This window comes from Dermochelys coriacea, chromosome 7 (genome assembly GCF_009764565.3).
Source record: "Dermochelys coriacea isolate rDerCor1 chromosome 7, rDerCor1.pri.v4, whole genome shotgun sequence".
NCBI lineage: Eukaryota > Metazoa > Chordata > Testudines > Dermochelyidae > Dermochelys > Dermochelys coriacea.
The window spans coordinates 37,531,453-37,552,391 of record NC_050074.1 but is presented as its reverse complement, the minus strand read 5'-3'; the positions used below and the strand labels follow the sequence as shown (position 1 = coordinate 37,552,391).

Here is a 20,939-nt window from a genome sequence, read left to right as displayed (position 1 = left end):
GTTGTATCTGTGCCTCAGTTCCCCATTTGTAAAATGGGGATAATAGCACTTCCCTACCTCCCAGCGGTACTGTAAGGATAGATTCATTAAAGATTGTGAGGTGCTCAAATACTGCACTGAGGGGGGCTATACCATTAACTCCTGTTTCTAATGAGACTGGAGCCAGGATGCCTTCAGGTAAGTGGCTACTCCTTGAAGGTTAAGAGGTTGCTCAGGAATTCACAAGGAGGCAGGGAAATGGGGAGCAGGAAGGAGTCTGAGAAGGAAACTGAGAGGTGCTGGAGAACTGATGTGCCGGGAATATGGGGGAAGACTGCCACACAGATGCAAAAACACAGGCCATCCACGATGATGTTGAGTCCATAAAACCAGACAGTTGGCAGCATGTGCTGAGCACCCTTCCAGACTTCCTAGGACAGCCAGAAGCCTGGACAGGTGGTGCCCCCGAAGTGAGGTGCTGGAGGAGACAGACTTGTGTGCAGGGGAATCAGTGCAGGGAGAGACGCTGAGGCCGGGGGTGCAGAGGAACAGGTTCAGTGGAGAGACTTAGGGGGCAGGACAATGAGAGGCTGAGGCCGGGGGTGCAGAGGAACAGGTTCAGTGGAGAGACTTAGGGGGCAGGACAATGAGAGGCTGAGGCCGGGGGTGCAGAGGAACAGGTTCAGTGGAGAGACTTAGGGGGCAGGACAATGAGAGGCTGAGGCCGGGGGTGCAGAGGAACAGGGGTTCAGTGGAGAGACTTAGGGGGCAGGGCAATGAGAGGCTGAGGCCGGGGGTGCAGAGGAACAGGGGTTCAGTGGAGAGACTTAGGGGGCAGGACAATGAGAGGCTGAGGCCGGGGGTGCAGAGGAACAGGGGTTCAGTGGAGAGACTTAGGGGGCAGGGCAATGAGAGGCTGAGGCCGGGGGTGCAGAGGAACAGGGGTTCAGTGGAGAGACTTAGGGGGCAGGGCAATGAGAGGCTGAGGCCGGGGGTGCAGAGGAACAGGGGTTCAGTGGAGAGACTTAGGGGGCAGGACAATGAGAGGCTGAGGCCGGGGGTGCAGAGGAACAGGGGTTCAGTGGAGAGACTTAGGGGGCAGGGCAATGAGAGGCTGAGGCCGGGGTGCTGAGGAACAGGGGTTCAGTGGAGAGACTTAGGGGGCAGGGCAATGAGAGGCTGAGGCCGGGGGTGCAGAGGAACAGGGGTTCAGTGGAGAGACTTAGGGGGCAGGGCAATGAGAGGCTGAGGCCGGGGGTGCAGAGGAACAGGGGTTCAGTGGAGAGACTTAGGGGGCAGGGCAATGAGAGGCTGAGGCCGGGGGTGCAGAGGAACAGGGGTTCAGTGGAGAGACTTAGGGGGCAGGGCAATGAGAGGCTGAGGCCGGGGGTGCAGAGGAACAGGGGTTCAGTGGAGAGACTTAGGGGGCAGGGCAATGAGAGGCTGAGGCCGGGGGTGCAGAGGAACAGGGGTTCAGTGGAGAGACTTAGGGGGCAGGACAATGAGAGGCTGAGGCCGGGGGTGCAGAGGAACAGGGGTTCAGTGGAGAGACTTAGGGGGCAGGGCAATGAGAGGCTGAGGCCGGGGGTGCAGAGGAACAGGGGTTCAGTGGAGAGACTTAGGGGGCAGGGCAATGAGAGGCTGAGGCCGGGGGTGCAGAGGAACAGGGGTTCAGTGGAGAGACTTAGGGGGCAGGGCAATGAGAGGCTGAGGCCGGGGGTGCAGAGGAACAGGGGTTCAGTGGAGAGACTTAGGGGGCAGGGCAATGAGGGAGAGGTGCAGTAAACGGACGAGGTCCGAGAGGTCGTAGAACGAAAACATGAAGGGTAGGAGACTGTAAATGAGACAAACTGTGGCGCAAGGCGGGGAGCGGAGCCTGCAGGGGGCGGTGGGGAAAAGGGAGGGAGCGGGGCTCAGAGGTCGAATGGCAGTTCCCCGCAGCCCAGGGCCTAGGCACTGGGGGACGGGGTCCCTGCCGGCCACGGGCCATGTGTTTCGGGTCGAATCGCGGCTACCGCACGTCTTAGGCAGGAAATAACCACCACAGGGGCCGCCAAGTGACTGGCTTTCCTCGCGCACCGTGCGAGCCTCCAGCCTCGTTCAGGATTTGGCGGGAGGCGGGCGCTGACTCCCCTGTTCTGCCGCATCACCTCACAAGGGCGGGCGGGCGGGCGAGCGAGCGGGCTCCTCTCCCGGCGTGACGTGAGACCGACAGGGCCGGGCGGGGACCGAGCACTGCGTCTGGGCTGCCTCCGGGATGGGGGAGGGGAGCCGCAACTTCCTAGCTTGTGAGTCACAACAGAGGAGGGGCAGGGAGGCACTGCGGGAACCCAGGGGACCCTCCGCGCACTGCAGCACCCTCGGAGTCGCCAATCTCCCCGTGACTTTAGAGCGGCGGCGGCGGCATAGCCACCCTGAACCAACCGCCCCTTCTCCCTCACAACGCAGCAAGGAAAAAAAAAAAAAAAAAAAGTCGAGACTGACCTAACCTGGTAGGCGGGCACCTCCCCCTTTTCGACGGCGCTGATTGGTCCTCCCATCCCCAGCGCTGATTGGCTGCGGGGGGGCAGCGGCGGGTGCCCATTGGTTGTGCGAACGGGATAATGAGCCGTGCGCAGAGTGATAGGGAAGGGCGGGGTGAGAGTGAGTAAGTGCGTGTGTGGGGCCGTGTGCAAACCGCGTGTGGCGCAGGCAGCGGGGTTCTAGTATCAAGCGGGGGAGATCGAAAGAGAACCGGGCCCATCGTCCCCCAGACGTGCTACCTATCGCAGGAGGGTCGGGAGCCTGCAGGTGACCGTCAAGGCGGCTCGCGGAGCAAGCGGGGGGAGGCCTGGCCCTGGCCTGCGTAGGGAGGGTGGGGGCGGTGGCGGTGGCGCACTCTGGCCTAGCGCGCGGGAAACCACCCGAGCCCTGGCCGCGCTTGCCTGCAGCCCTGGAGGGGGAGGTGGCCGGTAGCTTGGCTAGAAGCGGCGCGCGAGTGAGGGGGCCCTTCGGCTGGGCTGGGCTGGGGGCGCGGGCTGAGTCACTCTGTGGCGGCGGTGAGAGGAAGCCATCGCTGGTCTGGAGCCCGACGGCGGAGCGGGTTGGGGACGGAGCGCCGTCCCCCCCCCAGCCCCGTTCGAGACGGAGGTGAACCGCCCTGCGGGGGGCTGCCTGGGGCACTTCATCCCGGTGCGTGGGGATGGAGGAGGCTGGTGGCTGGGCCGCAGCCTTTCCTGCGCGGCCTGAACACACTTGTCCGGCTGGGCGTAGGGTCCGCCGGCTGCGTCGGGCCTATTGCCCCTGGGGACAGTAGCGGGCTGAGCTCTGTGATCCGGGTGGGAAGGGAGTTTGGGGCTGAACTCGTGCTCTGTGTTCAAGCTGCCGTCTGCTCTACCGCGCTTCTCTCGTTTGTTGCGACCTAGCGCGGGTCAGGAAGGTGGTAATGGCCAGGAGGGCGGGCCGTGGCGTGATTGCACCATGTGCTCGGCTCAGGAGGGTTAGGGTGTTCCATCTATTTACATCTGACTGGAGATATAGGAGGTGTCCTACTCTGTCTGTGAGCCCTGCAACTTAATCGAATAACTCCTGCGATAAAGGGTGCACTTGTGATCTACAATCACTTTATTTGAATGCCTGTTAAACTTAGGTTTTAAGTCATCCTAGTCTATTCTCACTTACTCCAATATTGCTTATCTCGTATCTGGAAGTGTGAGGTGCAGAATAATGTCTTAAGGAGTTGTGGTTATTTAGGTACTTGGTGGGTCCTATCACCTTAGAATCTGAGTGCCTCTAAAACCAGGAAATATCCTTTTACAGATAAAGTGTAGAGATTAAGTGAGTGACTAGGATCACAGAGGAAGTCTGGGAGCTAAAAACCGAACATATGGTTTGTTTTTTTTTTTTCAAGTCCACTTCAGGGTCTTAACCACAAGACCATCCTTTCTTGGATGAATTCCATCTTGATTTAGGCAAGATGAAACCAGTAACTGTTAACGGTATACCCCTAAACACTTAGAATGTTACAATAAATTCATTTGGCTGTGTGGGCTAATATTCATGATGTAACATTACAATTAAGCTTCTATACCCATATGAATATTTAGAGACCTAAGTGGTGGGGTCAGTTAGGTGGGAGAAGGTAAGAAAAGATACTTGAAATGGTAGAGATAGGCATAAGAGATGTGGGAATATGTACTATGTGGAATGGAGGCATAAGTAGAAATATCTTTGCTTGGAATCATTCTAGTTAGTCTGTTTTATAACAAACTAAAAAAATTCTCAAATTATTTTTACGGTGTATTAATGTAAGTAGTAACTCTTTCTACATAGACTCTTGAACTAGGGTTGTGTTTTGTGAGGAGGTGGGGGGCTAGAGTGAAATTTACACCTTACTTACACTGGCAGTCTCAACTCATGAGTTAGCTATAGATGATCTTTGATCAGGAAGCCTACATTTCCCATGTGAGGTTTCATCGAAGCAAGTACTCTCTGCAGCATACTCTCTCTCATTGACTCTGTCTCAATCTCCTAGTTTCCCATTTTTTCAGTGCTCAAAACATTTAATGTGTTGGGCTAACAGAAGGCCTTAGTAAATTCCTGGTGATCTGTGCACCACAGTTTAAGAACCCCATTGTTAAGGCTATGCTAGCAATAGCCAATAACTCACTGGCTTCAATATTGTCTTCCAGTATCATACTTACAGGTCATATGATATACAGATTAATTGGGGACCCATTAGGGTTCCAGTGACAGTCACTGTGTCAGCCTGACTGGTATTAAAGAACTAATTTTTATGGTGTAAGTAAATAGTTCTTTGTGGAAGGCACCTTTCCTCCAATACATGGCCATGCTCTAGAACAGGAGTAGTCAAATTATTTTTTTTGTCAAGGTCTAGACTCAAAGAAAAGTGTGTGGTTTTTAAAAAAACAAACACTAATGATAGTAATAAGTAAACAAAGATGTCAGGGTCTGTTCAAAAGCATCTGGTGGTTCAGATTTGACCTGTGGTTTGTGTATTGACTACCCTGCTAGCCTTGTTAATCCTGGCATATTTTGCCAGGAATCATGTTGTCCCTACCCTCCTTTTGGAAGCTCATGGGAGGAAAGATAACTGCAGAGTAGGTTGGCTGGTATCTGATCACCTTTGTTCCTTGATTAGGTCCATATGCCACAACCCAACAATATGTCAAGCATTGTTCCTGATTCTCAAATTTGTCACTACTTTTGTTAGTGTGAACTTGTGTCTGGACCCTGCTTGAGTAGATTACTGTTTGGTGAGTCACTTCTGATACTGAGAAGTATCCATGTTACTCTGTATCAGCGAAAACATCTGAAGAAGTGGGTTTTAGCCCACAAAAGCTTATTCCCAAATAAATTTTAGTCTCTAAGGTGCCACAAGGACTTCTGATACTGAAGATGGCTTTGGGAACAGTACTTTTGCCTGCTGGTTTGCCCTTGGAATTCTACAGCATTTTCAATCTATACTGTGTGTATTGCTTTTGTTTGGGAATAATAGACTTAGATGTAGACCAAAATACTACCCAGTCTTTCATTGTATCTGGGTGTTGCTGTCTCCTGGCTGCTCCAGTGAGTGCCTGGTTAAAGCTTCAGCTTCTTCTAGTATAAGATGCTGGAAATACTAATAAGTTGAGAGAAATATTTAGTAAGTATGGTGAAGATGATTGGCCCCATTGTTGGCAAGAGGAGGGTTGTACTTGCCAACAGAGTTAACTATGGGCACTTCTGGATTCCAAGGTAGTGCTAACATCTCTCTGTGGACCTCTGAAGGGTTCTGTTACATGACCTGATCAGATACCTATTAGTCCTTAAGGTGCCATAGACTCCTCATTGTTTTTGTTCATTCTGTACTATCTATGTAGTGTAAGTGAAGTTAGCTCCATGGATCATTAATGTTTGTATTGCAGTACACATAGGAGGGGGGAAAAAAGGGCAGGGCATTGTGTTGGCTCTTGACTATAGTTAGCTTGCCCTTGGATTAAGGCTAATAGATGTTAGTCAGCTTTTTTTGGTGTGTATAATGTATCTAGGAAACGTTTGAGTGCTTGCTATAATAAAGCAAACTGGCAGGGATGAAAGCCCCTATGAGTTGAAGCTGGGGGAAGCAGGACAGTATGGAGTAAGGTGTGGTTTGTTTGGCTTTTTTTGGTTTTTTGTGTGTGGTTTTTTCCCCTCCCCCTGTGCATGGAGCCTGGATTTTTCCCTCCCCTGGACAGACCTGTGTCTTAACTCCTTGAAACTGCTTCTCTGATAGCAAGTAATTCAGCAAGGTAGTTTGTCTTCACTTACTTGATCTTTGCTCTTGTTTTTTGGCTTTTTTTTTTTCCCCCTTTATGCATTTGCTGTTGTAAATATCCAGTGAAGGCAATGGTGCAGGTGTAATTCCATAATCGAGGATTAGATTTACAACTCAGAATGAACTGAAAGTACTAAAACATTAGTTGCTTTTTCGGTTCAAGAAAATACCTTCTAGCTCCATTTTACTTAGACATAAAAACTTAGAACGTATTTTTCAAGGTATTGTATCTACTCTTCCTCTTCTCCCCCACTCCCTCCCCCAGTGCTTAAGCTTTCCATTATGAGCTATCTGCATTCCTTTTTTGGTCTCTCTGCTTATGGCAGAAGCATTAGTTTATCTAAAAGAAAAGGAGTACTTGTGGCACCTTAGAGACTAACAAATTTATTAGAGCATAAGCTTTCGTGAGCTGCAGCTCACTTCATCGGAAGTGAGCTGTAGCTCAGGAAAGCTTATGCTCTAATAAATTTGTTAGTCTCTAAGGTGCCACAAGTACTCCTTTTCTTTTTGCGAATACAGACTAACACGGCTGCTACTCTGAAACCTGTCTTTATCTAAAAGGTGAGTGCAGGTACTATCTGTCTTATGACCAGAACAGTGGTTTAGGAAACTTAACTTCTAACAAACAATAGATACGCTGGACTAACTGCTTGTAAGGAAAAACAGTTGAGTGTTACAGCTCTTCAAACCCATTAAATTACAACTTTTTTTTAGTTTCATTACTCATGCTTGCTTTCCAGTGGGTTTTCAGTAGCTTCTTTCTGTAACTTAATTTGACTTCCAGGCATTCTAAAGGAAAAACTTTTTGGCCATAGTGCTACAAGGAAGACCACTTTAAAACTTAAGTTTGGGAAGTCTGTTTACAGAAGAGTCAAACTATGACAAATGGTAACTAACAAAACACTGAAAGTACTTATTGCTAATCTCTGACTGCAACTTCTTGTTGCTCCTGGTTAATTTTTTTTATAAGCCATCTAACCTTTGATATAAACACCAAAGTTCTGGAGTTCTTCTGATCTGCAAGATGAAGGGTACTGCAGTACTATATTGTAAAAGCTTAAATATACCCACATTCAAAGATCTAGAAATTAAGATTTTCAGCTCTTTACAGTTGACAAATCTAGTGTAAAAATCACACTGACACTTGGGCCTGGTCTACACTGGGGGGATCGATCTAAGATGTGCAACTTCAGCTACGACAATAGCATAGCTGAAGTCAACGCATCTTGGATCGACTTCATGTCCTCGTGGCCACCACTCCCCCACTGACTCTGCTTCCACCTCTTGTCCTGGTGGAGTTCCGGAGTTGACAGCAGAGCGATCAGGGATCTATTTATCGCATCTACACTAGATGTGATAAATCGATCCCGATATATGGATCACTACCCACCCACCCGGCAGGTAGTATGGACGTGGCCTTGGACATACAATGTATCAGAGTTAAGACTAAAAAGAAAAGGAGTACTTGTGGCACCTTAGAGACTAACAAATTTATTAGAGCATAAGCTTTCGTGAGCTACAGATCACTTCATCGGATGCAGCTTATGCTCTAATAAATTTGTTAGTCTCTAAGGTGCCACAAGTACTCCTTTTCTTTTTGCGAATACAGACTAACACGGCTGCTACTCTGAAACCAGAGTTAAGACTGTTTGGTTTTTTCTTTTTTGAAAGAGCTCTAGCATGCTGCCTATGGAGTTCAAGTGTTTTGCAGGGTCCTTGCCTTCCTCCCGCTCTCCTGTGCTGCAGAAACTTAAATACTGCATACCCATATTTCCCTAGCTGACCTTGTCCTTAGAGTTTTGAGTTCAACTGGGTATATGGCTCATCATATCTTATTTGTGCTGTGACACCTTTTGAGCTTCGTAGGTTCTTCAAGTCCTTGGCTGTCCTGGCTTCCTCTTCTCCTTCTCCTCCCCCTCCCCCCTATTGTACATGGGGTAAAAATCAAGCTCCTCTGAATAGGATATTAAAAATCAAACTTAATTACTTGATCGTGTTTAAATCTTCCAATATTCTAGTGCATCCTGAAAGTGTGTTTTAGTTGAGTAGAATGAACATGAAAATAAGGCTTACAGTAAAGATGTGGCTGTAACCTTAAGGTGACTTGCAGAAGGTATTCCTATGTGGGTTTTTTGTCTGCTGCACTGCGATGCATGAAGATCTAAATAAATACCTTCTCGGGTGTTTTTCCTGTGCCTTGGCAAAGGGGCTTGTGTTGAGAAGGTCATGTCAAGTGTGCATAACAAACTGCCTTCTCTGAAGGAGAAAAGGATGTCTATTATATTTGAAACGTTTTAATATCAGTTTTGTTGGGGTAAATGTCAAAGGTTTAAAGTAACTAAAAATCCTTTCTCCCCACTTCTTGCTCAGCTTGCAATTGCTTGAAGCTGTCTGACTTCTGGTATTTGAGTCCCTTAAGATTCAGATCTTCCCTGGAATATCACAGTTTATTATTATTATTTAACAATATTCAGGCCATGATGCATCATAGAAAAAACCCCACACATTTTCATTGCAGGTCATCTTTAACTGAGACTCTTGGGTGGCTCTAAATAAAAGTAATGCTAATCTCTAACAGGAAAAATTGACCAATTTACATGATTCTGGAAGTCTGCCTCTTTACAAAGAACTGATTGCTACAGATCAACAAACACTCATGCTGTCCAACCTGCAAACAGCCATGAAGGGAAACATGGTTATGTATTTAAAAGAAATAAAATCATTAACTCTGCAGCATTACATTTGTTCAGATATGGCACATACTCTTTCAAGGGACAGCAATAAGCCATATTTGAACTACTGACCCTAGATAGCTTGTTCACATATATTTTTAGAACTCTGTTGTCTGTTTTTTAGCAGTGCAGTTCTCTGAATTCTGAAGCAATTTCTCCTAAAAGGTGGAAACATTCTTTTTATTATGTCTTTTAATACACTTCATCAAGCTTCTAGTTACAGGCTATAGATTGTTTTTAAGTGTCGGCATCACAGTGGAGGCCCTGAAAGTGACCCAAACTTACATGTGGACATGCAATTTTGGTACGGAGAAATACAGTAGTTTAAAGTGACTGTCAAGGTAGGTTAACATAAGCTTAGATGCTGCAATCAGAGGTACCTTTGAACATGCAGAACAGCATCTAAATCAGTGGTACTCAAACTTTTGCATTTGCACCCCTCCCCCTTACCAGAAAGATACAGGAAAAAATAGAGGTACTCAAAACTATAGGAACAACTACACAATATCTTAGTCTTAATCCACTGCCACATAAAAGCAGGTGGAATAAAAAAAATTATCAAGTAGATGATCAGTATTGATGCCATTCTAATACTTAACAAAAGTGGCCCATAAGGATTTTCTCAGCTTTCCTTTTTTTAATTGTCACAAAGCTACAATACTGTAAGCAGAAGACCCTTCTCAGTCCTTTTCCCCTCCTTTTTCTGCTTGTTTTGATGCACCAATTTTTGCATGTTAACTTTTGTTGTAGTCCCCTTTATTTAAATTCGGGACTTAATAATATGTCTGCATAGTGATGAGTAAAATTGGGGCCTCTGGATGTTTCAGTACAGAATACTTCTGGTCAGCAGGTTGGGTAGTAGTTTTTAGTATCTGTCTTGCATACACAACTGTACCAGTTTAGATTAATCTTCCCATGCTGCATGACGCAGCTCAACAAAATGTCAAAGAAACCTAGGTAACAAGTGCACAAATCCAGCTGTTGTACTAAACATTATTGTAGCAATCAGTGACTTTTGTTAACAGCAGAATTTCCTTTGTATCCATGTCTCTGTCATTGGTCAGATCAGCAGTATAACTTTAGTTTTTGCATAACTAAAGTTTAATGCAAAGGTCAGCTAAATATAAGTAGAAATGACAATTTTTAGTTAGAAATTTTCTAATCTCTAGCTAGTTCTACAGCAAGTTTAATCTTCATAACCAAGTTTTAATTTTCAATTTTTGTACTTTATTTCCTGTTAAGCGCAGTCTTAAATTCTTCAGATACTCAACCATAATGTAATACCTGAATAGTCTGTGATGAGTCTTCAGAAATAAACAGTACATAATTTAGAAGTTAAACATTTGAAACTGCAGAGCTAATGTTGGCCATTACACAAAAGCCTATTGTATAACATAAACAGGTGGATAACAACTGAGCTTTTCTGTAGGGTTTCTGTTATGCTAATCAAGCAGACTTCATAAAAGCTGGAGTGATTTATGCTGTGTATATTTAGTTGATCATTGTTTGAGCCTTTGTGTGGGATTAACTTTGTTATAAATTGTCTGTAGTTCAGGTGCTACTAAAAATGTAACTTTCAGTGACTGAGGGAAATTTTCCCAGTATAAAACTTCAAAATAGCTGAAAATATGCTATTTACTGCAAAAGTTATTCATGTGTAAGCAAAGTTATTCAACATAGCTTATCAGCCCTAGATATTAAGTGTGCCACAGTTAAAGGACACTCAGAGAGGGTTCAAAACTTACTTTTGGCCTAAGCAAGCTTCTACAAATTTAAGACTAAGTGTTTCCAGGAACTTTTAAATTCTGAAGAGTTACTTAAAGCAAATTCCCCAATGGTGTTTACAATCACATCATGGCAGCACTGTAGTGCATGAGATATGAAAGTGAAACTGTTTTGTTTTTCTAAACTAAAAAATGCCCCCCAAAAAATTGTCAGAACTTAATTGATGGTGTCCTTAAACACCTTTTGTGTTCGAGACAATTCTTGAATAGCTTCTTAAATGTGGGTGGGTTGGTTTTAATTGGTTCACTTTAGAAGCTATTAAAACATTGATTTGAAACTAAGTATTACCTATAGCAAATAAGTCTCATATTTAGTGTAATGAGGATACATTATACCTATACACACTTCAGATTCTTTTTATATCTCTTGCAATGATAGAAAATGGACAAGAATGCATTTGTTTTGTTTTATTTTTAGTTGTGTCAAGCTCTGTTTGGAGGGAAACCTAATTAAATGCACAAGAAGCATTTTTTAATTAACCTTTTTTAATTAAAAAAAAAAAGGTCCTGATGCAATCTTTTGTCATCAGATAGTGGAATTAAAATAGATTTTAGAACTAGTAGATCTCATCCTCACACCTAGTCTTGATACATAATCGCAGGAAGAAAATGAGCATTCCTGCTTGTACAACTCCCATTGGCTTAACTTTGAATGAACTAGTCAGTGAACTAAATAAACTGAAACAAAGAAAATATTCTTTCTGCAATTACAGAAGAGGTTTGTGCTATGTCAAATACAGATTAAGCACCTCCCAAAAACTGGTGCCCAGTACTTCAACTAGGTCAGTGATTTGACTCTTATTTTAAAAGTCAAGCTTTTTTGTGTGCACAAAATATTTGTTTAAATATATTAAGTTTAGACATTCACTGAAGCTGTCAACTTCAAATTTGATTTTCAATGGGCTCACTTTTAAAAAAGCCCATAAATACTTGCTGTAAATTTTAAAACCTTTTTTTTATAGGTGGGAAATCAAACCGCAGTGATGAGCAGCAACGAGTGCTTCAAGTGTGGACGTACTGGACATTGGGCTCGGGAATGCCCTACTGGAATTGGCCGTGGCCGTGGGATGCGGAGCCGTGGCAGAGGTGGATTTACCTCCGCAAGAGGTTTCTAATTTACACGTATCTGAACGAACAGTAAAATCTCACTAATTGCAAATGTGATACTGATAACCTCTTTACAAGTATGGCTTTAGTGACTGAGCAAACACAGATCAAGCATAGTACACTAAATCTATTTTGGTAACCTTATTTTGTCAAGTGTAGTTCCAATTTTAATTTGGTAATCTTTCGTAGTTGCAGTACACCAGAGTACATTTGCTAAGTCTTAATGAGGGCTTACTGCAACCCTCTGCTACTAAATCTTTAAGAATAGTAAGGTTGCTGTGGGAAGGATTATAAACTGCAAATTCTCACTTTGCTAGTGTCCTAACCTTTACATTTACACTGTCAAGTTGTTCGATGTATATTTTGATTCCCTAAATAACAATGCTTTTCATGTTCCCTATCTAAAATAGGCTTCCAGTTCATGTCTTCATCTCTCCCAGACATCTGTTACCGCTGTGGTGAGTCTGGCCATCTTGCCAAGGACTGTGATCTTCAGGAGGATGGTAAATATTACTAAATTTTTCTATATTTTATTTACTCAGTGTTGTGGAAGGGGGAAAAAAATTAACACGTCAGTTTATTTTAAATAAACTGATCATTGATTTCTGTTAAATGCATGTTATGTTGTAACTTTATCAAGGTTTTATAGTCTTGTTTGGCTTGTTTTCTTATTGTGGAAGCCTGCTATAACTGCGGCAGAGGTGGCCATATTGCTAAGGACTGCAAGGAGCCAAAGAGAGAGCGAGAGCAGTGCTGCTACAACTGTGGCAAACCTGGCCATCTGGCTCGTGACTGTGACCATGCAGATGAGCAGAAGTGCTATTCTTGTGGGGAATTTGGACACATTCAAAAAGACTGCACCAAAGTTAAGTGCTATAGGTAAGCACTTAAAAGCTTTTATAGTACTAAAGCTATAAAAATATACCTTAATCTAATTTGAAGTTTATACAAGCTAACTTGTATATCTGTTTTGGGTATATGCCTATTTTCTTGTGATCTTTTTAAAGAAACCAACTTTGACTCACCGCCTGTAATGTTTAGACTAATGTCTGATACAACTTCTTGTTGCTTTTGACTTAAACGGGGTTCAGCATGTATAGTAGTGCAACACGTTCAGTGAGGTTAGTCAGGATATTAGAAATGGCACACATTTCTCTGGCATAGAATTGAGTTTGCCTAATATCTAAGGGTGTATTTCCAACTGATTAGACTAGTTATACAGCTGAAGCCTCAAATGCAGAGTTCATTAGTGGTACATCGGGTTGTACTGTTAGCAGTGTTGAGTAGTTCCTGTTCTGGCTATTGAGGCTAACAAATCTGCTTTTAGTTAATCAATAACATTAATATTTCTGTCCTTCAGGTGTGGTGAAACTGGGCATGTAGCCATCAACTGCAGCAAGACAAGTGAAGTCAACTGCTATCGCTGTGGCGAGTCAGGGCACCTTGCACGGGAATGCACAATTGAAGCTACAGCTTAATTATTTCCTTTATCGCCCCTCCTTTTTCTGATTGATGGTTGTATTATTTTTCTCTGAAACCTCTTCACTGGCCAAAGGTTGGCAGATAGAGGCTACTCCCAGGCCAGTGAGCTTTACTTGCCGTGTAAAAGGAGGAAAGGGGTGGAAAAATCGACTTTCTGCATTTAACTACAAAAATGTTTATGTTTAGTTTGGTAGAGGTGTTATGTATAATGCTTTGTTAAAGAACCCCCTTTCCATGCCACTGGTGAATAGGGATTGAGTGGGAAGAGTTGAGTCAGACCAGCAAACGCTCTCCAGGTTCCATGAGAGTGATCCTTTGCAGGAGGCAGAATAAATCCTGGAAGTGTCTGAACTTCCACAAGTAACTAACTTTAATTTTATTACAATGATGGCCTTGGATTGTCTGACCTCAGTAGCTGTTAATAACATCAAGTAATGTCTTTATCAGGCCCTACCTAGAGCATATAGCTGAGTGGGAGTAAACAAAACAAACAGATGCACGTGCCTGTTAGTGGCCGAGAGAGAGAGGGAAATCAGGAATAATTAAACAAAGTAACAATTCAGTCAATGAATGTTAATGTTAGCAATACAGAAGGTAATGGGAAGCTTTTGAATAAGTATTTCAAACTAAATCTAAAACCCAGAACATCAGTTATAACATAAACAATTTGGAGCTATTCAGGAGTTGCAAAGAAATGCATTTTCACAGAAATCAAGATGTTATTTTTGTATACTATATCACTTAGACCAACTGAGTTTCATTTGCTTGTAATCAGTTTTTAAAGTAAAATGGTAAAAGCAATTGAAGTCCTAGAACACAGAAATGTAATTTTAAACTATCAATAAAGCTGGAGGAGGAAGGGGAGTTTGGCTAAAGTTCCTTTTTGTTTAGCTTTTGTTCATGTACATATTGCAAAACACCATATTAAAGAGGGAATGTGGAGGTGTTGAAAAGCTTACAGTTTGGACTTTTCTTTTTTGTATGAAATTTATCTGGAAAGTTCAGTCCCATAACATTCAGAATTTCATAAAATAACTAACAAAATACAGCACTCTTTACAGGCCTGAATTTCTCTGCCCACAGTGACACTTGCAAACTATTGGTTCCTACTTGCACTATGCTCTGCAACCTTTGCACTGGTTACCCTTTAAAACATCTGTTCATGTGTGTCTTTTACAATCATAACGATTGGGCAGAGTAAACTGGCAGTGAAGAGACCAGCTTTATGTATCATGCTGCAATACTAACTCCTGTCATGTAGCCTGAGAAACCATATTGGTTTCAGACAGCCTAATTCTTCAAAGGCAAGCATGTCCTTACTAGATGTTTAGAAAGAATTAGTATTTTGACCTATCAAGTGCCCACAGAATATATGGCAGTGCATTAAGATGTAGTTTTAGGTTTGCGTTTAGATGACAAGCTTATTTAACAAAGGTAGGAGAACTGTTAAGCCTTGTCTACACTACCAAGTTTTGTTGACAAAAGTGGTGGTGACACTCAAACCATAATAAAAATGGAATGTCATGTTCCCACTCGCTTCCTCTGTCAGTGGAGCACATCCACAGTTGGGGCACTAGCTTAGACAGTGAGCAATGCACTGTCTTGGGTACCTATTCCCACAGTCTAGCTTGATACTTTCTGTCACTAGGTGTTGTGGGAAGGCAGAGCAGATCACAGCACATCTTGGGACTGGGCTCAGAAAGTACTGCATCATGGTACACTGTCTCAGCACTCCATAGGCTTTCTTTTGTGGTATTTTTCAGTTGCTGCCCCATTTTGTGAGAAGAGATGAATCCTGCACTGCTCTCCTATGCTTGTTAACTGTCATGAAGACATGGCAGTGCAGTTAATCGTGATGTTCCTAACTGAAGACTTGCAGTTGCCTGACGTGCTGTGGGATTGCTTTTGGCATTCACAGAACAACTGCATAGGGTAGACGGTCACTTTTGGGCTTGTGTAGTTGGTAGGTGTGGGATGACAAGCGGTGGCTACAGAACTTTTGGATGCAGAAAGCCACCTTCCTGGAACTGTGTGCAGCACTTGCCCCAGTACTGCAGTTAAAGGACACCAAAATAAGAGCTGCTCTCAGTAGAGAAGTGACATTCTCTGTGCAGAAGCTGGTGACTAGACTGCTAATGGTCACTTGTGAATCAATTTGGAGTCAGGAAGTCAACTGTTGGGGCTGCAGTAATGCAAATGTGCAAGGCACTTAATTGTATCCTGCTACAAAGGATGTGACTCTGGGAAATGTGTGAGTGCAGAAATGGGTTTTCCTAACTGTGGAAGGGTGATAAATGGCACACATGCCAGTTTTGGCACCAGACCACCTTGCAACAGAGTACCTCTATAAGAAGGGTTACTTCTCCATGATGTTGCAGGCACTTATGAAACACCCATGAGTGGTTCACTGACATCCATATAGGGTGGTCCAGGAAGGTGTATGATGCACGCATCTTCAGAACACTAGCCTGTATAGAAAGCTACAAGCGGGACTTGCTTTCCAAACTAGAAGATAACAGTTGGGGATGTTGAAATGTCCATAGTGAACCTGGGAGACCTGGCATACCTCTTACAGCTGTGGCTCATGAAACCTTACATGGGGAAACCTGGACAGCAATAAGGAGCAGTTCAAAAGGCTGAGTAGGTGATGGATGACAGTGGAATGGGCTTTTGGCAGATTAAAGCCATGCTGGTGATGCCTTTTTGGTAGGTTCGACCTTAATGAGGAGAATTCCCATGGTCAGAGCCATATGTTGTACATTGCATAATCTTTGTGAATCTACGGGTTCAAGGCTTGCTCAGGAATAGTGTTGAGGTATACTGCTTGGCAGCTGACTTTTGAGCAGCCAGATAGCAGGAGCCCAGAGGGGGGCAATTTTGAATCTGGGAGGCTTTGAGGTAACAATTTGAAAATTAGAACCAGTAATGTAAATCTGATTGGTGCTGCAATGTTATATTGCATGTAGTTTTTCTAGGAAGTAATGGTGACGTTTTGGGGCCTTACGTTCCAGCAAGCACATGAATAAACTGCCTGTGCATGTATTGGTAGTGCCTGCTATCTCAATTTGCAGAAACCAAATAAAGGTGAATTATAATTCAGAAACTTTGCTTTTATTGCACAAGGAACAGCACACACAAAGATGACAGGAAAGGAGGTACCAGGGAAGAGCAGACTTTTGGAGTTGTGTGTAGGTCCAGCTATAGTTATGAAAGTAATCTGGAGGCAGAGGGAACAGAAGTCATGGAAAGGATTAGGAGCAGAGTTTGGGAGGGCATGGAAAAGAGTTCTGAATGTGCTGCTGGGGAAGGCAGGCACAGATCTGGTCCATCTGCAGCATTATTAAGGACTTCGGCATCTGTATTTGCTCCTCCATTACTTTAATCATCTGCTCAATAGAGTCCTTAAATTCCTGATTTTTCTTGTCTGTCCTGCCTTTTGGCTTCCCAGCACTCCTTGTGTTCCCTTTTCTCTGCATTGGAGCAGTGCAGTACCTCTTGGAACATGTCATTTTTGCTCCATCTTGGATGCTTTTGTTTATCTGAGTAGATACAGCAGTTTCACAGTGGTCCAAGCCAGGTGAGCATTTGCTGTGGTCACCTGGGAAGATGCAATGAGACCTCTCCACCCTGGGCAAACAGGAAATAGAATTTCAAAAATTCCTGGGGCTTCTAAGGAGGAGGGGCAAATGGTGGTTTACCTGGCTGCAGGGGAGTTCAAACTGCTGACCAGAGCTGTCACCCTGGGCATTGTGGGACACTTGGAGGCCAATTAAAGCCGAGCATGGTGTCTACACTGGCACTTGGTTGACAAAAATTTAAAGGAGAAAAAGACCCACCTCTCATTGGGGTGGCTGTATTTTGTCACTAAAATGGCATTTTTGCCCCCAAAAAGTCGCAGTGCAGTATGTTTTGCCAACAAAACTTCATAGTGTAGACAAGGCCTTGGTATCTGATTGCAATCATCAAAGTAACTCAAGTTTACTGAAATCTAGTTTAATTCTAATCTCACAGGAAACAAATTATCGTTTCCATTAAGTGAAGAAACTTTGTACAAATATGCTCCATTTTTTCCATTAGACGTTAGCCAGAATAACTCATGAAAATCATTACCTCAACTGAGATATTACAGAATGTTTTTTTTGTTTTTGTATTACAAGCCTGACAAAGTTATTTCTTTAATACCAGCTTTACTATGTCTACTTGGTGATTTACATATGAGTGCTGTGAAGCTTCCCCCTCAGAAAAGCTGCTGGGGGTGGTATTTAATGTGATACTTATTTTCATGCTAAAATGTAATTGTAACAGTAAATGTGCCATCTCACAAGTAACAGAAGGAAACTAAAAGCTGCAAATTGGCAAACAAAGTGAAAATCCACCAAAGCTCCTTTGCAGGGAGGGGAGCACTTTCAAAAATTCAGGGGGTGCTGATTACAGTCTGATACTAAAGACTGGCACTTAAATAGCCTGTGATAGTACCGAAATTTCCATGGTAGCTTTAATGTGGCTATCACTAAATCAAGTCTGCAAAAAATCCTTTCTGCTCTTACATGTACTTCCCAATGTTCCATTTTGGGGATGCAATCTAATGGCTTCAGTTGAAGCAGCAGCTGAGTTCCTAATTAGTTTATAGCAATCTGAATGTCTTCTAATTCATAAATAGCTCCTCTTGTCTGACCAGTTAATTGCTTTTTATGCATCTTAAAGGTGACATTACATTCTTGGATGTTTATATGGCAGTAGCCAGACATGCAGATCATAGTCTTGCTCCCCATTGTGTAAACTGTTTGTACAATGCCTTTGAGTATTCATCTTGATTGAATGGGGGAGGGTGTTGAATCTAAATGATTTTTAACCTGCTTTTTCTACATAGACTAGAGCAACAGTTTATATTTAAAAATTCTTGACTCACTCAATCAAGCTCTCTCATGGGTCAGTATTACCATTTCACTACTTATCAAGTCTGTCTTTTTAACAGACTGGTGCTTAATTTCTAATATTGGAAAGCTTTTCTGTTTGGTTTTTCACCCTTTGTACATAAAGTAACAACTAGAAACTCAGGCTTGCATCCTTTATCTGGCTCCTCACTGGAACAGAAAAAACTACTTTTAATGGCATTTAAGGTTTTGGGAGTGGGGCTGTTATAGCATGAGGCAGAGTCACATCTTTGTATTACCATAGTACATAGGCGCCCTTATCACAGACTAAGACCCCATGCAGTACTTCTCCCCCGCCTGATCAAGAAACCATGATACCTAAATCCTCCAGGACTAACTTCTTGGTTAGAATAGGTCTTTGAAATAGCAACAGCTGGTCCCCACCCCTGCTAGGTCACTAAGCTCCTTAAAGCAACTGATTTAGGCTCTCTGTTCATATTCTTGCTTCTTACCCAAATACAAGGGGGAGGATACTCTCTGCAAAGAAGCTTGGTCATACTTAACAGCACTCACCCTTGAGGACAACATGGAATCAGAGTATTTCCCATTTGGTCTCCCACAGACCAATTCCCCTGAGGGTGGGAAAAGGAAGTTTTCAACTCAGCTGTATAGAATTTCTTGAATAGTAGGCTGTTTCTCCTCCTCAGATTCTCTGGCGTATTCTATACTATTCCTCATCTTGAACAAACGGGGACAGGAGTGTCATTGCTGTGGAACTTAAAAAAAGTTGCACAGTCTCTTTAGCAGCTTAAAAGAGAATCCTTCAAGTTGACAGCAGCAGCTGACACCTTTAGGAAACTTATCTGACCTTTCAAAAGTGTCTATATTGTATTTCATCCCTATTTCCCACTTTATAGATTTATGAAAATCTGAAAAGTGTGTAGAATAAAGCTCTAGCCTTCAAGTTTGGCCACAGCTCTAAAAACCTTCAAGAAAATGATGGTGGTACTGGCTGCTGCCTGTTTGGTAGGGATTGCTGTGATCCTGTAGCTAGACAACTAGCTAATTTAGGGTACTTTAAACTTGGGCAGCTAGGCCTGGGACCAGCTCAAAGCTGATGTTTTTCCCTTGGGACTGATCAAGAAGGTAAATGCCCTTGTGACCTCTAAAAGAGTACACAGACCTATAAGCAGTGTAATCTGGAGGGCTTTTATACTGGGTTGCTGTGGATCAATTGCCTGACCTAGTAGCCTGCCCCCAACGTCTCAGCCCGGCTTCCACTGGCCTATTTGCTCTTCGTAGGAAGGTGCTACCAGCCCTTCCAGTCCCAAGCCTCCCCAGACCTGTCCTTCCCAAATTCTTAAACCCCAGCCGAACAGTCTGAGAGATCTTATCACCCCTTCCTCAAAGGTTTAAAGGTGTGAAACCAGCCTTCTGAGTTGCTAACTTTTATTAACCATACACACTCCAAACAGCTTGCATGCTAGAGAGCTGTTACTGAGGGAAAAAAACAGCTTGAAATTGATATTTACTTTCCCTTAATATTTCACAAGTTACACAGAAGATAAACAAAGGTGTAACCTCAGGTTTTATACTTTCCTATTGGGCATTCCTCTACTACTAAGTAACTTACCTTTAACTTCCCCTGTTCTTGCTAGTTATATGAGGGAATCCAGTGTTCAGCCAGCCTCCTGCCTAATGTCTGTCCGTCAATTTCTGAATAAAAGTCCTCAGGCCCAAGCCTGGTTTCAAAAATTTTTTTTCCCTCCCCCATCTCTCTCCATAGTGACTCAGTTATTTAGAGTGGGTAAATTCCTTCTTGAGAGCCAAGGTGTCTCACGTCTTCCCATTAACTGTAATGGTCCATTATTGTCTTTTCTTGAACTGTACAGTGGGTGGTTATTTGGAACTGGTTTTCATGGCTTGGGAGGTGCCCCTATCTGTTGGAAGGTGTAGCTGAAGATGTAGTATTGGTCATGAGCATAGTTTTCTATATACATAAATTCATAACCACAGCCTGTATACATCTCATAATGATCAAGTTCAGAACATTACAAACTTTCATAAGAGCATATTCAATGTACTTTTATGGTAAAATAACACAGCATGCAATCAGTTCAACTGCTCATTTTTGGGTTTTAAACCAGCTGCCTATTAGGATGAATGTTCTCCTATCAAAGTAGTGCTATTGGCTCAGCTTCACCAAAGAAGTGGACTGCCTGGTTTCTCTTCGGGAAAGATCCATCCAGTTAACATTTCAAATTGGAAGTGATGGTATCAAATTAGGTCCAGGTGTGTTGCTTAGGTAAACACTGGAAAACAATGAAGGGGATGCCACAATATCTGTGAAAGGCTTCATGTAATGAGAGACTCCAATCTCCTCGTTTGGGGAGCTTAATGAGACTTCATCTGGTTCAAAGAAAATAGTCTTTTGACAAAGGCATTTCTTCATACAAATGTTCTAGAGTTCAGGAAAGTCCTAAATAGCTCTTGTTAAGCTACAGTTTTGCTAGAATCAGCACATTGTTTGCAGGTTAGGCAAAGCTGCTGTAATGACTATAAGTCATCAAGGTGGAGCAAGTTGAAACCCTAATCAAGGCAGTAAAGCTACCATGTCTAGTTTTGAGTGCTTCATATTCCAGGGAAATAAAACCTGATGTGAAACTGCTACAGCCACAAGGAAATC

General features: G+C 43.4%; 1 protein-coding gene across 10 annotated transcripts; it reads left to right on the top strand.

Annotated features, from left to right (window-relative positions):
* The first annotated feature begins 2,147 nt into the window (after positions 1 to 2,147).
* Positions 2,148 to 14,337, top strand: LOC119858694 (CCHC-type zinc finger nucleic acid binding protein). Of its 10 annotated transcripts, none has more exons than XM_038409885.1 (5): positions 2,148 to 2,267; positions 11,753 to 11,897; positions 12,308 to 12,400; positions 12,578 to 12,776; positions 13,258 to 14,337. In XM_038409885.1, exons 2-5 carry the CDS (start codon positions 11,774 to 11,776, stop codon positions 13,373 to 13,375), a joined length of 534 nt encoding a protein of 177 aa, XP_038265813.1. In that variant the 5' UTR covers positions 2,148 to 2,267; positions 11,753 to 11,773; the 3' UTR covers positions 13,376 to 14,337. The 10 variants fall into 10 exon arrangements, with proteins under 10 accessions (XP_038265813.1, XP_038265816.1, XP_038265811.1 ...); XM_038409888.2 differs by lacking the exon at positions 2,148 to 2,267 and adding an exon at positions 2,421 to 2,769 and having other exon boundaries at positions 11,753 to 11,876; XM_038409883.2 differs by lacking the exon at positions 2,148 to 2,267 and adding an exon at positions 2,596 to 2,769.
* The last annotated feature ends 6,602 nt before the right edge of the window (positions 14,338 to 20,939 follow it).